The sequence below is a fragment of the Leucopleurus acutus genome, assembly GCF_964270905.1.
Source record: "Leucopleurus acutus genome assembly, chromosome: 1".
NCBI classification, from domain to species: Eukaryota; Metazoa; Chordata; class Mammalia; order Artiodactyla; family Delphinidae; genus Leucopleurus; species Leucopleurus acutus.
Genome location: NC_139142.1, coordinates 184,699,449 through 184,717,403, shown reverse-complemented (window position 1 = coordinate 184,717,403; position 17,955 = coordinate 184,699,449). Strand labels below are relative to the sequence as shown.

Sequence of the window (17,955 nt, the reverse complement as noted above, 5' to 3'; positions counted from 1 at the left end):
CAAATATACTATAATTATTCAGGTTATAATTATTTTAAACATGTATCTTTTTATTTTACTTTAGACACAAGCAGCATCTCAAGAAAACTTAGAGCAGTTAAGAGAGAATAATAATGCTTCAGTAAGAAGTCAGATGGAACTCAGAATTAAAGATCTGGAATCTGAACTCTCCAAAATGAAAGCTTTTCAAGAAGATTCTAATAAAACAGAATTGGAAAAATATAAGCAACTCTACCTCGAAGAACTAAAAGTTAGAAAGTCATTGGCAAATAAACTAAACAAGTAAGTAAAACATAGAATCATAGAAAATAAATTTAAATTTAGCTCATTAATTTCCCTCTAAAGCATAATTTTTATTGAGCCAGGTTCATGAGATTAGTAGGAAGTGAAAGCTAACTAGATAGTATAACTTTGGAAAATGATGTTAGTAAGTGAAGTCACCTTTAAAATGTTAGTCCAGTTTGCATCTCCCCACCTTTTTGTTGGTTTTACATAACTTTATTTTTTATATTTTCATATATTGGGTTGGCCAAAACGTTCGTTTGTGTTTTCCCATAAGATGTTACTGGAAAAACCCAAACGAACTTTTTGGCCAACCCAATAGTTAACCTGATTTAGTCTTTAAGCTAAGTATTTTTGAAACTTTGTAGTTTAAATAAAATTTCTTGTTGGCATTCCCGTAAATAGAAATATTAACGAGTTTAATTATTTTTTGGAAGATTACCGCTTAAACGCAAAGCGTCACATTTTAGCATTTGGTAAATTTACTTTCTTGATTATGATCTTTGGTATCACCGCTAGAGGGCGCCCTGAGACAAACTACTGTATTTGAAGTTTTTCTACTCTACATAAAGTCATGCTTGTGAAATAAGGGGAAGGTAACAGAGGGGCGAAGGGCCGTATAATTCACAAAGTGTCTAAAAATAACACGGTGGCCTGCGTGAGGGGGTGCGTGGAAGACCGCAAGGGCAGATCCCACCCCCAGTGCCTCAGTAACAGTGTTACCGGTACCTGTCCGCAGCCTGTTAGGAACCGGGCCGCACAGCAGGAGGTGAGCAGTGGGCGAGCCAGCAAAGCTTCACCTGCCGCCCCCCATCGCCCCCCATCGCTCGCATTACCGCCTGAACCATCCTGACAGCCCCCATACACCCCCATCCATGGAAAAGTTGTCTTCCACGAAACTGGTCCCTGGTGCCAAAAAGGTTGGGGACGGCTGCTCTAGATTATTCCTCAGTGCCGAATGCTTAATTTCTCTGAGGTAATGAGTGAAACGTGTATACAGGGGTGGTGAAAGCAAATGCTTGAAAATGTCTTTAAGGGGTGGTTTGGTTTTTCGTCCCTGAACGGGTTTACTAAAGGTGGGTGTCTAAGTGCAGCCATGGCAGAAGGCAGCGAGCGTCACCTGTTAAGCCGTCTCCGTCACTGACGCCATTTCTCTCCTCTCCCGACTTTGACTTACTTGTTAGTTCAGGATCCCCCAGACACATATATACTTCTTTAGAACAATTTTACACCTAGAATTGTTTATAGTATGTCTGCTCTGAGCCATTTTCAGTGTTAAAACGTGGTTTCATGGGACATTCCATTTACTATTATGGCAATTTAAAAAATGCAAATCATTTAGGAAAAATGAAATGAATGAAATTGGTGTTTTGCCATCTTCCCAGGACTAATGAGAGGCTGGCAGAGATCAGTACCAAACTACTGGTGGAGAAACAGCAGAACAGATCTTTACTCAGCACTCTTACTACGAGGCCAGTCGTGGAGCCACCTTGTGTAGGAAGTCTTAATAATAGTTTAGTGCTCAATAGAAATCTTACTCCAGGAGAAAACGTAGAGATTTCTACCTCAAGTTCACGCCCTTCAAATAAGAGCATGGAGATTTACTTGACCAAGGTTAGTGATATTATCCTTTTTTCCTTGGGTTTCAGATTTCTGATAATAATTCTTGTTTTTAATTTGGTGAAATTCTGAATTGTTTATTTGACTTACACACACGAAGTAAAAGCCATAATTAATTGTGCTAATAAAGAGACAGAAATTTTATGATTTTTTTGAAGTCCCTGGATTTCTCATTTTCAAGAGAGATTTATCATTAACTTTATTCAGTAAATGTAATTAAACTGACAAATTTTAAATTTCTTGAAAAGCTGCAGTTAAATTCTATTTTAGAAATTAAATATTATTGCCTAATAACCAAAGATACACTTTCTAATTGACTTCAGTTTGACAGTGGTTCATAATCATTTTCAAGTTTTGCTGCATCCTAGTTTTTCTACCCCTAAGCATAAGTGAATGATTGGCATCCAAACACTTAACCATATATGGATTTTTTTTATTTAAAGGAATCCTAGATAAATCCTTTTTGTGAATTAAATAGACTTGTAGCACTAAATAGGTTAATTTTTGTTTATAAGTTAAAATTTTTTGTCATTTTCATACATGAGAGTGCATCCTTAATTGCTGTTTTACTTAGAGCATTTTTATTGAATTTTTATAAAGTGTCTTGCTGAGCAATTGTAGAACATTTCTAAATACGTAAATAAAGCAAATATTTAAATTTTTAAAATGAAGTCCACTTATCTCTCTATCTTGCCATCACCTGGATGAATGATGACTATGATGGGGAGTCTTTAAATTGCAACTAGTTTTCATTGTGTATCATTGTTATTAAAATATCCATCTCACTCAGTGCACAGGGGTTTATGGTTTTGATGGTGTTTTCATGATGTTCTTGATGCAGAGAAAAGTAGCCCTTGTTAAATGAAGTCTCAACCTGTTTTCTCATTTGGCTTCACGTCGTAACAAATCATAGAAGAGCAAAGCTAAGGTTTCTTAGACAGTGCTGTGGCTAACTTGGGTCTAAGTGCTTCAGAGCCGTGAAACTGGACTCCAGGGTCAAAAAGAAAATGCATGTCAAGCCCTCTGTCACTTGCCAAGCGTGATGTAAACTTAGAATGTTCTCATGAGTTGTCACCAAAAAAATCAGACAATGCATCATTTTACAAGATGAAGATGAAAGAGTGTGTGAATGCAGAAACAATGTGAGAGAAATATTTCTGCAGGAAATTTTTCCTTTAATTTTTTTGGAGGAAAGAGGTGTTTATTTTTTTAGTAATTCTAGATAAATCGAAAAATAGTTTATTTTAAACTCAATGTTGTAGTTACTAGGTATACATAGTTCCCTTGTGGGGTCTTTGCCAAATCGTGCTGGTTTTAATAAGAGAGATTGAAGAGCACTACTTACTCTATCAAGATGCAAAGACATGTCTCCATAATCACTACAGAATGCCGCGGAAGAGTTATTATACAGTTGTTGTTCACATAATTCTTAGTAAGACTTACAGAAAGAAGGTGCCTTCTGGAATTGCTAGGAATATATTTATTTCTACTAGGAAAACATAAAATAATACTATGAGAGGTGTTAACGTACTGTCTAAAATGATAGAAAGGGGTGGGTTTTTGGATGGGACATTACAAAACAATAGCCTTCTAAAGGTTTTAGCTATGATTCTACAAAGTAAAATGTTAAAAATGGCATTAGGATTGCATTTGTTTATCAGCCTCCTTTATTTGCAAGGTCTTAACATTTTGGACTATTCCTACTGTGAAGTTTTATCTTACTCAGCATTTTTCCCTAACTTTAAGGAAAATAATTATAGCAAAGTACTACTCTAGGTCTGTGGTTTCAGTTGCGCTGGTTGTAGCAGCAAGCTTTCTCCATGTACCTAACGCTTAGATTTATTACCTCCCTCACCAGTACATGAAGTTCAGTCTTATCAGTTGATACCATTGTGGGGGTAGGAGATTACTACGTATCTGTCTTGCTAATTTTACCCTCAGTTTTCACATTCTAGTTAATTCTGGGATATTTTGTCCTATATATCAGAAGTAATTTTACAGTTTTTTTTCAATTGTGTTATTTAATTATATTATTATAAAATACAAAAAGTTAACATTAACCAAAACAGCTACGTCACTGTTAGATTTTCTTGCACATAGAATTTTTTCAAGAACTGAAAACTTAAAAATCTATTCCAGACAATTTTATGACAGACACAATTTCACTGGTTTAAAGATTTTTTTATGTTCAAGAGTTTTTAGGTATTTGTGTGCCAAACACGATGCATGGCCACAGTAGTTAATAAATGCCCTTTAAATCTGTCTTAAGTAGGAGGACTACATTTTACATTGACTGATTTTGGACTTTTGATGCATTACTGACACTTTCAAGATTTTTCTAATGATTTATTTAAGTAATTTAAAAAATTGCTCAAATGTCCATTCAGTTTAGCAACTCTCTTTCTAAATGTGGTCATACAAATGCACTGAAGCTAAAACAATTAATATTCCTAAGACTTTGACTTTTTATATGACACAACATTTTGTGTCTCACCAGAATATTGAGTCACATTTCTTTTAAAAAAATGGGCCTCCTGTTTACATCACCAAGGCAGCGCCTGTCCACTCTGAGCTTTAACTCTAATCAAATTACCACAGTAGTTAAGCTAGTTTCTCATAAGGCACAGGCAGAGTGCAATAAACTTGTTTATTGTCTCAGTTTATTATATCAGTATAATCCTTCTTGTTTCCACTTCATTTTGTCCACATGGACAAATGAGTAGGCATTTTATCTTTTGAAAGATAGAGGTAATAGTTCAACTTCTTAACAGTTCTTTTTCTTTCATTCATTTTTTTTTTCTGTACTTAGTTTTTCAGCTCCTTGATCTACAAATTCTTCCTCAGTTCTTCTCTCTGCAGCAAAATACATGCACTTAATATCTACAGACTGCCAAGTGTAATTTCCTTCATACATTAGCCTGTTTACAATTGGATAATGGATGGAAGTGGTTTAAATGACTTGATTTTATTCCATTTTCATGACATTTAAAATGAGTGATATCAAATTTTTAAAGTATCAATAATTACTGAAAATAAATTAACTTTGGAAATGAGTGTGCGTGTGTATGTGTGTGGTGTGTATATATTTATCTAATTGGTCTTAAAAAGAGAGTGCAACATTATTTTCCAGCCTGCAGTCTCAGATGTAATTTAACAGTAATACATTATGGTTGGGTGAACGAACACATACTTGTTGTGCTTCATATTGTTATTGGCTTCACGACGTTTCTTTCTAAAATGTTCCTTTCACCTCTCCCCTACTTTATAGTGGGGGTTGTTTTGAACAATGTACGTTAATTATAGAGTCAGGGAAGAAGAAGAAAACGTTGCCTCGGTGTCGTCTGGTCCTCTGCCTTGTTGGAGCTGTGGTGGGTAGGTGGCAGACGACACTTCTCTTCCCCTTCTGAGTTCAGCACGAGGGAGTCAGCAGCTGGAGATCAACTAAGGAGCTTTGTTACTGACACATAACTAACGAATTGGAGGACGTGCTTTAGGTGTGCAGTCACAGTGGGCCTCGGGATACTTCATTCCAAATTAGGTCTAAGGGGAGGAAGCAAATGCTTGACCCCCGCCCCAGGGCAGGCTGCTTACTGCGGGCATGAGAGCAGACCCCAGTTCCCGGTGCTGAGGGCACACACACCTTCTCAGAGAAGAGATTCGGAAGCAAGCAAGCACTTCTTAGTTCCTTCTCCCGAATTCACCCATTGGGTAAATCTCCCCTCCTCTCGTGAGGAGGGTAGGAGTGTAAGTCCTCACGTTGAAACTTTAGGCCAAGGAATTAGCCTGTAATTTCTGACTGGATTTAAATTCTAATTGAGATTACACTCATGGTTTTTGTACATACAAACTAATGATGAGAGATTGAAGTATGCTAGATGGTAAAGAGAAATCTGTTTTGTGTTTTAAATTTTGCCATAAATAACCTGCAACGTGGTTCATTTGTTGACTCCTTTCGGTAAACCAAGTTTTATTTGGAGGAAACGAATATCCTTTTAAAGAAGAATCTCCTCAATTTTGGCCTGTGTGATTCAACTAAAGATTTTCTCCTTCAAGTTCCCTGTCCTGTGGTTAAAAAAAAAAATCTGTGCTTTATAAATTAAATATATTGACTGCTACTAATAGGAGTTATGATAATTTATTCCTGTTCATGCCTTTAAAACATAATTTAGTTAGAAAGCTACTATTTCATGTCTCATGCATCAAATGTTATTGAGCTACATGACAAACTTTTACATATTCATTTTCTCTGAGTTATAGTTAAAAATCTATGTGTTTTTTTTTCTTAATCTGAGGAAGTAGCTGGCGTAGAACTCTCTCTAGACTCAGTGAGAAGGCCGTTGGCTTTGTGACAAAGTCTCTCTGAGCCTTTGTTACCTCTTTTGTAAAATTAGGGACTTTGACTAAATCAATGACTCTCATACCTTAAAAAATTTTTTTTCAAGGAAAAGAACCTTTCTTTTTTTTTTTTTGCGGTATGCGGGCCTCTCACTGTTGTGGCCTCTCTCCCGTTGCGGAGCACAGGCTCCGGACGCGCAGGCTCAGCAGCCATGGCTCACGGGCCCAGCCGCTCCGCGGCACATGGGATCTTCCCGGACCGGGGCACGAACCCACGTCCCCTGCATCAGCAGGCAGACTCTCAACAACTGCGCCACCAGGGAAGCCCCCTTTCTTTTTAAAAAAAAAAATTTTTTTTGCATGAAACTGTATTATGTAAAACAGAGACAAATATAGAGCTTTTTAGCTAAAGGAGTGGCTGGAGACCCTGAAGCTGTGACTTCTTTGTCCTTCAATCCTGCAGTGTCCTCAGTGGGACCTTCCATTTCTATGGGACATAGTTTGGGAACTACCAGTTGTGAGAGAATCCTTCTAACTAAAAATCTTTAGAATTAAAACTTGCTGATATATTGTTTTCCCGTGTATAATTTTCACACCTTTCTGTGTTTTTGTTAAATGGAAAAGTTTAAAGAAAAATGCAGGTGTGTTCTCCTTATTCATGTTCGACTTCCAGCTACTTCCTCCAGCTGAACAGGATCCTCACCTAGAAATCAACATGAGGGTCTTGGAAGTACATATTGAGGAAAAGAGCTTTTGGGGGAAAAGAGAGTAATCTTACACGGGTCATTCCCTAATTCAACGCGTGTAAAAACGTGACCTACATTTTGCAGTGTTTATTAATGGTAATAAAAAATCATTTCAGTAAAGGCTTCTTCCTTCATCTGTTATGAATTATTAATTTCACAAAACCTGTCTAGTAATGTTGTCACATTATTCATTTTATAGGGCCTCTCTATAGTGCTGTTGTCAGAAAAGTGTTATGGAAAACAGTCTCTGAAAATATTGGGAAACCTGCTAGCCAAAAAATTTGTCTTTGCACCTAAAATTTACAAAGGCGTTGGCTATCATGGTATCATTATCATCACAGTGTTTATTATGTTCAGTATACTATTTTAGACCCTGTTTAGTGAGAGGGTGCCTTTTATAAGAAAGATTTTTAAAAGAACACTCTAGGTGGAGACACTTGTAATACAGTTTGAAATGTTCCCACACATTTCATAATTAAGTAGATAACTATAATTAGTCAAATGTTTCAAAAAGTTGGCCCTAATTTCTAGAATGGAAACAAAGTTACAGTTAAAGAATTATGTATTGTTTTCCTTGTTTCTAATTCTAGAAAGTCATGAATCAGAAACTGAGTTTGAAAACTGGCTCTAGCCTCTACTTTTCCTTTCTTCAAGCAGATTTTCTGAAATAAATGTTTTAGTCCTAATATAGACAGCAAAATACCTTTACTTAATTTTTTGCCAGTAGAATTTTGACATGACATTACAACAGAACCATTTTCTTCATTTTATGTATTTAAGATTCTATGTTGAAAAATTATTACCATAGAACATACCTTAAAATTTTAGTTTTATAGAAGTGTAAGAATGGAAAACTCATTTTAAGGGAAAATCCATTAGAGTAAAAAAAACTGATTAAACTTTTATAAAGAGCAATTTTTCTAAGAATTGCAAAGTAATGCATTCATTGTAATATATGACTTGAATCGTTTAAACTTGTTTGTACCAATAAGATCAAATATCACCCTCTGAAATTATGTATATTCAATAGACTGATATTTATTGTACTTTTTATCAGATTAATCTAATAACATTACATATATATGTTCTCTATTATCTAAAATCAAAATAAGTAGGAATTTATTTTATTTTATTTATGTGATTATTTTTCTATTTAAGCAATCCTCAAATTAGGTCTAGTCTCTAGAAGTATTATTAAAGGCCACATTTCATAAGCTATACATCATTCCTACAAAAATGTCTCTTGTCTAACTTAAACATAAATAATATTTGACTTATTTCAGATGCAGCAGGAGATGGAAAAAAATATAACTAGAGAACTAGAAAAAGGTATGTTGCCGAAATTTATGAATTAAATTTAGACATTGATTTTGGAAATAAACTGTAAATATTCAGTAGTAAATGGCATCTCTTTCCATTGTTTGGATGACAGATAATATTGATAGGCTAAATATCTTTTCTTATACATATCTAATGAAAACTGTGAAAGCACGAACATTCATAATGAAAGATATCCTGATTCCTCATTTATTCATCATGTTCCATAGCTTTAAAAAAAAATCTCAAAAAGCCTATGTATTTCTTTTTATTTCTGGCTGTATCCTTCCTCTACTTCTGCCATCCCTGTGGAACTGTCAACCTGCACACTGACACTATTAGGAAACATGGGGTTCATCAACTTCTCAAGTTTCTGGCAGTGATTAAGGCCAAAAAAAACCAGACTCAAGCAGCCACGTTCGTGTAGCTGTCGCTTAGTGGCTGGCATTAAAATTTCCTGTCATTGACTTTGTCATTGGTTTATCTTTTGCTCTCAGGAAAAATTCCAAATTCCTTATATCATGGAGTAAAAACACCCAAATCAGTTTGGGTCCTGCCATAGTATTCAGCCTTATCTCTTTACTACCTTCCTCTGCCCCTTTGCTCTGCATCTAGTCAAATAGACCGATTACAATCCCACAGGTGCTCTTCCTCACCTTCAGTCTTTGTATGTGCTTCTTCCCTCCATCTCCCGTACTTTTTCCTTGTCCTTCAGGTATCCACTTACATACCACCTCCACCAAAAAGCTGACAGTATTGACACAAAGCTGGGTGTCACTTCTGAGTGTTCCTTGTACCCTCTTTTATACCTGTCATAGTATTTATGACTCTGTATGGAAATTGCCTGGTTTTTTTCCAGTTTATAGTATATGATTTTTCAGGGTGGACTGTGTTACCTTCATCTTGTAATTTCAGTGCTTGTCACAGCACCTTAGCAGATGGTTGTTGAGTAAATGAATGAAGATTGAGAAAATCAGGAGCTCTGATACTCAGCCACAAGAGCAATGAATTCATCGTGCAACCACGGGCAAATTATATAATAGTAATCTTGTATTTTGTGTTATGTCGTGTATAGATATTTTTCATTCTTCTGAACGCTTAGAAAGGTCTCAGCTTTTTTTTTTTAACTAACTTATATTTAGTCAATTCAAGTATTTTAGGTAAAGAATATAATCCTTTCTTTTTCTTTTCAGCTGCTGCTGAATGTGAATTTGGATCCTATAGAGCTTCTCCTCTAGGAGCTACTGATGAGTCAAATCTAAATCAGGATCTAGTTTTGAAAACATCACAAGAATATGTACAGATTTTGAAGAAAAATTATATGATCTAAAAGATAAATAGTAAAAATTTCCCTACTGGGTTGTTTGCATAACATTTTAGTTGTTTCCCATTAAACATGATGTGAAAATCTTTATTAAAGGAAAATATTTTTGTATTATATGTGTATGATGAAAATTTATATAGTATTTTAAACCATGTTTCTCTGCATCTAACTTACTTTTAAGCAGATTTTGTGAATCAAAACACTGTTGAGTTTTACATACTCAAACTGAGCCCTGCTACCAACACCCAGACAACCAAACTTGTCATTAATATATAGTGGTGTTGATTGATAGCTTTTTTGTATTTCCAATTTTATCACTATATATAGACCTAAAGATTTAGACAGACATCATTTGGATATACTGCTGCTATGCCTATTGTCAATGTTTGGTTTTTTTAAAAAATATTATTTATTTATTTTTGTTTTTGTTTCTTGCGGTACTCGGGCCTCTCACTGCTGTGGCCTCTCCCGCTGCGGAGCACAGGCTCCGGACGCGCAGGCTCAGCGGCCATGGCTCACAGGCCCAGCCGCTCCGCAGCATGTGGGATCCTCCCGGATCGGGGCACGAACCCGTGTCCCCTGCATCGGCAGGCGGACTCTCAACCACTGCGCCACCAGGGAAGCCCTATTTATTTATTTTTGACTGTTGGGTCTTCGTTGCCGCATACGGACTTTCTCTAGTTGCGGCGAGCGGGGGCTACGGGCTTCTCATCGTTGTGGCTCCTCTTGTTGCAGAGCCTGGGCTCTAGGCGCGCAGGCTTCAGTAGCTGTGGCATGTGGGCTCTAGAGCACAGGCTCAGTAGTCGTGGCGCACAGGCTTAGTTGCTCCATGGCATGTGGGATCTTCCCGGACCAGGGCGAGCCCGTGTTCCCTGCATTGGCAGGAGGATTCTTAACCAGTACGCCACGAGGGAAGTCCTTATTGTCAATGTTTGATGTATTACAATTGTTATAGTGCCATAAAACTTAGTATATGTAACTTTAAATACTCATTCATAGATCTTTCCTCATGGAGAAATAAAATTTGCCTATGACTTTTCACATTTTCTATTTATTTACTTACTTTTTGGAAACAGTCTTAAAATTAGAGAAAAGTTCCAAGCACCAGACTCAAACAGACATTTTCATAAAACTACCATATCTCCCATATATTCTCCTAATGTAACATTTATCTTTCCTAAACGTCATTTGTTCTCCCATAAGTGCCCTTCCCTCCCCCCCACCAAGAAGTCATGTTTTTCAGAAGATGCCTTTCTCCTACTCCCTGTCACTTAAGTAGTATATAAGCCCCCAGTTGTAGGCAGCCCCTCAAATCACGTTTCTTTGTGAACCCCTGCATGTAGTCATACACAGTTAAATGTTTTTTTCTCATGGTAATCTGCTTTTGTCAATTTAATTTGCAGATTCCCAATTAATGAACCTAAGAGGGTAGAGGAAGTGTTTTCCTTCCCAACAATTCCAAGAGCTAAAATGTTAGTAACTCTTACTTACATCCTTTATTCCGTTTTCTTCTGTCCTTTCAGTGTACTTAGTTGGCAGAACTCTGTAAGAGATTGCTTATCATTCTCCCCACTTACCTTCACCCAGGCATCTACGTGCTGCTGAAGAAAATTATTCTTTTATTTAATTTGCATCTTCTTTCTTCACAATGTCGATTTCAAATCTCCTCTCTCTGTAAACTTTTCACCCTGTTTTTTCCCTCTCATGTGTACCAGGCAATCTCATTTCCCACGACAAACTTCTTGAAAGATTTGCCTGTATCCCCACCCACTCTAGGCTGTCTTCTCCTTCCCCCATTCTCTCAAAACTACTCCGAAGTCATCGATGACTTCCACATCGCTGAATCAAAGTGTCACCTTTCCAGTCCTTGTCTAACTGAATTTCTCATTCCTCTTGGCATTCAGCATAACTGACCTCTTTGAGACACTCTCCTTTTGGCTGGGCTTTTAATACTCTTTAATTTTATCCTGAATGCACGCACAGCGTATTGTGATCGGAGACAGAGTTCTTATTAGTATCTCACAGTAAATACACAGGCCTTCCTCCCTCGCCCAGGCCTGCACCTGGGGCAACATGGCGAGAACAGGTCAGTTGTTCTAAGCCAGCAGGTGAAGGGCGGGAGGAAACTGGTTTTCCCTGCTGCTTGTGAAGGGGCGGGAGTTAGCCGTCCTCCTCTCCTGGGAAGCATCTCCTCCTCACTCTGGCCTTTGGTATGTAAGTAAAACTGTTACCCACCCCAACAAGGGTCCTTCTGCCCAGTGTCGCTGCCACCAGTAGAATGAGTTGGGTTCAGAAGCAAAGCAAAGCGTTACTCTTTGATCAAAGACTGGAGAGGCACGAGCTCCTGCTCAAGAGGCCGTGGGCGGGGCTGCTTCACAGGGATCCCATCAGCAGGGGAGGGGGTGGAGTTCTCGCGGGGCAGGCGCAGGCGCTCCCCATCGCAGGGCCCACGTGGCCCGCCACTGCCATCTTGAATGGGAGAGTCGTGTGCAGCGTTCCTGCATACGGTCGGTCCTCCCACCCCCAGCTGGAGCATTGGCACAGCAATTTCACACCCGGAACTCGGGTCTGAAGTGCGGGGTGCGAGGCCTCTGCACGAAGCACCCTGTGAGCCAGCGAAAGCAGACTAAGAACAAAGGCAAAAAAGGTTAGACTTTATTTTACTACCGAGATTCTATTTTTATATCCTGGGAACAGCTAATGGGCTTTGCCGCTGATGAAATCTCTCCAGGAGCCAGACCCGGAGTCTCCAAGTTTCTGGACCTCATTCCTCCTTGCAATGTGAATTCCTAGGGAGATGGTGCACCTTCGGCGAGTACTCAGAGCTGTAACTATTTGGTCCTCCTGGGGGGGATGAGACTTCATGAATCCTTTCAGATCAGAGCAATTAACTAGACAAATGGCTATAGATGTGAATCTCACGCTGCACAAAGTGTCTCAGAGGGCCAGGGCTTTTTACAAGATCGCTGAGAAATCCCAGGAAATTTTGCTTCCCCACAATTCCACCCCTCATTCCGGAAGGAGTTTTAGCCCCAACATCGGCCACTGTAACCAGTCCAACCAAACTTGAAATTGGTGGGCACCAAATCCTTTGGGTTTGTCTTAGCCAACACTTAATCAGAGCTACGATCAGCAGGACCCTGACTTAGCAAAAGAAGTTGGTCTCAGCTGAACTCCCCTAAATCTCAGATTCAGGCATCTAGCCGAGTCCCCCAAACCATTAGGGACTACCTTGGGAAGGCAGGTGGCTCCTCCTTGTGTTTCCATATTAACCTTTGCTACCTGGCCCAAGGCACTGTAGGGAAGCAAATTTGTCACCCCCAAACGTGTCTCTTTGGCACGGGAATTATTTTAGGCCGAATAATTTTAAGAAGTGGGAAGACTCAGGAAGGTCTTTCTTTTTACCACCCCCTTAACTGTTGAAGAGTTTAGATAAAGGGCAGAAGACCGCCATCACTAGAGACACCTAGAGGGAATATGGGCGAGGTGCGGTTAAGAGCACTACAGTTATTTACAGGGAGTTCCAAACATTTGCTTTTCCATCTCCATGTGAATTGCCATCCTCCACTTTGTAGTCCCAAACCACTACCCATAACATCCTCTTTTGTCTTTAGCTGAAGATGGTATTTAAGGGGAGGGTTTTAGGCATTCTGGTGAGTTACTCAGTTTTCCTGGGTCTCTCCCGTGTGTACAGGAAGTATACATGTTAGTAAGCTTTTTTTTGTTTTTCTCCTGTTAATCTGTCTCACATCAATTTTATCCTGAGACCAGCCAGACGAACCTAGAAGGATAGAGGAAGGTTTCTTTTCTCCCTGACAGCAGGTACCTTAGTACAGGTAGCGATGCTAATTTACAAGTGGCACAGACTTTGCCTCGCCTGCAAGGAAGGAATCTGTGGCAAACTCTGTTATCCATACAATACTAGCCAGTGAGTTGAAGCTCACCTGAATGCCTTCAAGCTGAGGTGGGGTCATTGTGTTAGTCATACTGCTTGCTGCAGGACCGGCCAATAAATTGAGAGACGAGTTGTTGGAGCAAGGAATAGCGACCTTATTTGGAAAGCTGACAGACTGAGAAGATGGCAGACTCATGTCTCAAAGAACCATCTAGCCTGAGTTAGAATTCAGGCTTTTATACTGAAAGGGGAGGGCGTAAAGTCAAACACTTCCTGATTCCCATCAGCCTCCTGGGGGAGGTGTTAATTTCTTCCTCCCTGCAGTCATTCACAGGTGGGCCTGGCCAGCATGCTTCCTGGGAGCTAAACAAAGGTACTTGAGCTTAATGCTCATTACCTGGGAGGCAGGGTTCCCAGAGATGGGCCATTGTGAATAATTTAAGCTTATAGGCAACATCCCCTCAGTGATTAACTTGTAATAGAATACGAAGGTTCTTCACTTTGTATGGTATTGTACAACTGTTCACTTCAGCAGAAATCAGGGACAAATTTCATACTGCCTTTTGTGAAAGAAAAATAAAAACGGAGTCGGTAATGCTCCTTAAAGAGGGCTCTCTAAAGTGGAGCTGGGAGGCCATTAAGGGGTGTGACATATGCAAGTCTCAGCCTGGATGGAATCTGACCTTTTGACCATTTATTGTCCTAATGAAGTCATCCAGAACATCTGCCAGAAACTCAAGATCCTTCTTGGACCCTACCCTAAAATAACTTGTGATCCCTTAAGGACAAGTATTTCCTGACTCGTATCAGAGTCAGTCATAATTCTCATCAGGCCATTTTTGTCAACGTGTGGCTTTTTCTCTTTGTAAGCCCCTGACTCTCTCTCGGAACACTCAGTTTTACGTGAATCTGTGTCTCCCGAATTGAAATTCTTTTTTGTTCCTTCCAGTTTTATTGAGATATAATTGACATGAAGCACTGTATAATTTTAAGGTGTACAGCATAATGATTTGACTTATGAGATGATTACCACAATGTATTTTACTATAATTATAAACATAACTATATCCCTGTTGCCAGGATATAGTGAAACATAACTATAGCCCTGCTGCTGGGATATAGTAAAATTATTAGTCAGTGTTCTCCAGAGGGGAAATAAAAACAGTATGGGATTACCTACCTATCTATCTATCTATCTATCATCTATCATCTATCTATCTATCAATATCTATCTATCTCTGTCAACAGGTCTGAAATCTGCAGGGTGGGCCTGCAGGCTGTAAATTCAGGGAAGAGCTGATGTTGCAGTCTTGAGTCTGAATCCCCAGGACAATAGTCTGGAAACTCAGGCAGGGTTTCTATGCTTCAGTCTTGTAAAGAGTTCATTCCACTCTGGGGAACCTCAGTCTTTGCTCTTAAGACCTACTGATTGGATGAGGCTCATGGACATTATGGAGGGTAATCAGCTTTATTCAAAGTTGCTGATTTAAATACTAATCACATTTAAATACACCTTCACAGAGGGGACTTCCCTGGTGGTGCAGTGGTTAAGACTCTGTGCTCCCAATGCAGGGGGCCCGGGTTTGATCCCTGGTCAGGGAACTAGATCCCACATGCACACCGTAACTAAGAGTTTGCATGCCACAACTAAGGAGCCTGTGTCCCTCAACTAAGGAGCCCACCTGCTGCAACTAAGACCTGGTGCAACCAACCAAATAAATAAATAAAATCATTTCCTCAAAGAATACTTAATGGTATGGTAAAGTGCTCCAAATGTGATATTTATAAAAGTAGGATACAAAACTGTATTTAAATATATATATCTATTTAAATACCTTCATGGAAACATCTAACTTGTGTTTGACCAAACAGCTGGGATCATAATCTAGCCAAGTTGGCACATAAATTAACTATCACACTGGGCAGATATTTTAACTATCAACTTTAAGAAGAATATTGAAATATTCTAATATTTTTCCAGTTCTAGGCTAGGTTTTATGGAGAACCTGTAATGCAACCTGTATATTCCTTCCTGCCCCCCTGCAAGAGTTTTTTGTTTTAATTTTTAAAATTTTTTATTAGAGTATAATTGCTTTACAATGTTGTGTTAGTTTCTGCTGTACCATGAAGTGAATCAGCTATATGTATACCTATATCTTCTCCCTCTTGGACCTCCCTCCCTCGCCCCGACCCCCATCCCACCCACCTAGGTCATCACAGAGCACTGAGCTGAGCTTCCTGTGCTTTATAGCAGGTTCCCACAAGCTAGCTATTTTACACATGGTAGTGTATATACGTCAATCCTGATCTCCCAGTTCATCCCACCCTCCCCTTCCTTCCTGTGTCCACATGTCCATTCTCTACATCTGTGTCTCTGTTCCTACCCTGCAAATAGGTTCATCTGTACCATTTTTCTAGATTCCACATATATGCATTAATATATGATATTTGCTTTTTCTCTTTCTGGCTTACTTTACTCTGTGTAACAGACTCTAGGTCCATCCACATCTCTACAAATGACCCAATTTCATTCCTTTTCATGGCTAAGTAATAGTCCATTGTTTATACGTACCATATCTTCTTTATCCATTCTTCTGTCATTGGACATTTAGGTTGTTTCCATGTCCTGGCTATTGTGAAGAGTGCTGCAATGAACACTGGGGTACCTGTGTCCTTTTGGATTATGGTTTTCTCAGGGTATATGCCCAGTAGTGGGATTGCTGGGTCATATGGTAGTTCTATTTGTAGTTTTTTAAGGAACCTCCATACTGTTCTCCACAGTGGCTGTATCAATTTACATTCCCACCAACAGTGCAAGAGGGTTCCCTTTTCTCCACACCCTCTCCAGCATTTATTGTTTGTAGATATTTTGATGATGGCCATTCTGACCGGCGTGAGGTGATACCTCCTTGTAGTTTTGATTTGTATTTCTCTAATAATGAGTGATGTTGAGCATAGAAGTTTGTTATTGATTTTGTTACCAAACCAAACTTGGGTCCACTTGCCCGATGCACAGCAAAGATAATCTACTGACACCAGGTTGTGATGAAGGAAAGTGTGGCGTTTATTCCAAGGTGCCCAACGTGGCGCCAAGCAAGGAGAACAGACGGCTCAGGCTCAGTAGACCCAAACTCTCCGATGGCTTTCAGGGAAGGGTTTTTAAAGGCAACATTAGGGGTGAGGATGTAATGTGCCAGATGAGCTTGTGTACGTCCTTCTGGATTGGTTGGCGGTGAGGTAACAGGGTGGTGTTTTGGGAAGCAACATCATCAACCATCAGGTTCCAACCGGTCTGAGGTCTATGGGCTTGTGGTCAGCATGCAGTGAACTTCTTCCACCTGGTGGGGTTTTCAGTATCTGCAAAACAGCTCAAGGATATATATGGCTTAGAATATTATCTATAGCCCTTGAGGAGGAACTAAAGGTCCTTGACTTTGTTTTATGGCTAAACTATTATTATTTTGTCTTGCTTCACTATTTTCCTTTTTCCTCACTTCCCTGATTACATTTGCTCTTTGGAACCGGGGGAAAGCCTAGGAGGCTAAAGGTTTTCTACAAACAAGAGGTAGGGGCCATGGGGAGGTCCCCACTGGGCCCTGCTCCATTGCAATTAGTTTTTCTTTTAAACAGTGTTTCCCCCCTTATTTTTAATGGATTCAAGAGGAGGGGAGAGGGTTCCTAGTTAGTTTTTCAATCATAACCCACCTAAACTGGAAGGTCTAGAAAAATCTCTCTCCTTAAAATAAAATAATCTGTGTGTCATATTCCCTCACCTCAGATAGTAAATGCGTGTTATACCATTTGAAAAGCCACAAAACCAAAACCAGCCAATTCCAGAGCTCTAGTCTATGTGCTGGATGCTAGAGATGCAACAACAAATAAAATGTGGCTTCTTCTCTCTAATTGTTTGTTACCGGTTGTCATGTTGATCCTTATGCTAATGACTCACTGGAGTAAATAAAACAAAATCACTTTATGAAACTGCAAAGAAAATGGGAAGGAAGTCGTAGGAAAGACCACTTAGCTTCTGAGATATTTATTAGGAGTTGGAGAGATTTGTTCTAAAGCCTTGTTCCAGCAGGAAACAATTAAAAAATTTTTTTTATTGGAGTATAGTTGACTAACAATGTTGTGTTAGTTTCAGATGTATATAGCAAAGTGAATCAGTTATATATATATATCATACCTATATAGAGCCATTATTTTTCAGATTCTTTTCCCATATAGGTGATTACAGAATATTGAGTAGAGTTCACTGTGCTATACAGTAGGTCCTTATTAGTTATCAATTCTATATGTAGTATTGTGTATATGTTAATCCCAGTCTCCTAATTTATCCCTCCCCCATGCTTCCCCTTTGGTAACCATAAGTTTGATTTCAAGATCTGTGAGTTGGTTTCTGTTTTGTAAATAAGCTCATTTGTATCATTTTTAAA

The 17,955-nt window shown here is 39.0% G+C and overlaps 1 protein-coding gene across 2 annotated transcripts in view; it reads left to right on the top strand.

Moving 5' to 3' along the window:
• The window catches only part of ANKRD26 (ankyrin repeat domain containing 26), a 91,369-nt gene extending 81,629 nt beyond the window's left edge, over positions 1–9,740 (top strand). For both annotated transcript variants that reach the window (XM_082846726.1, XM_082846725.1), the window contains exons 32-35: positions 65–282; positions 1,668–1,896; positions 8,267–8,312; positions 9,494–9,740. In XM_082846726.1, the coding sequence (XP_082702852.1) occupies positions 65–282; positions 1,668–1,896; positions 8,267–8,312; positions 9,494–9,630 (630 nt within the window). In that variant the 3' untranslated portion in view covers positions 9,631–9,740. The remainder of the gene's footprint in view (positions 1–64; positions 283–1,667; positions 1,897–8,266; positions 8,313–9,493) is intronic.
• Positions 9,741–17,955: the final 8,215 nt, after the last annotated feature.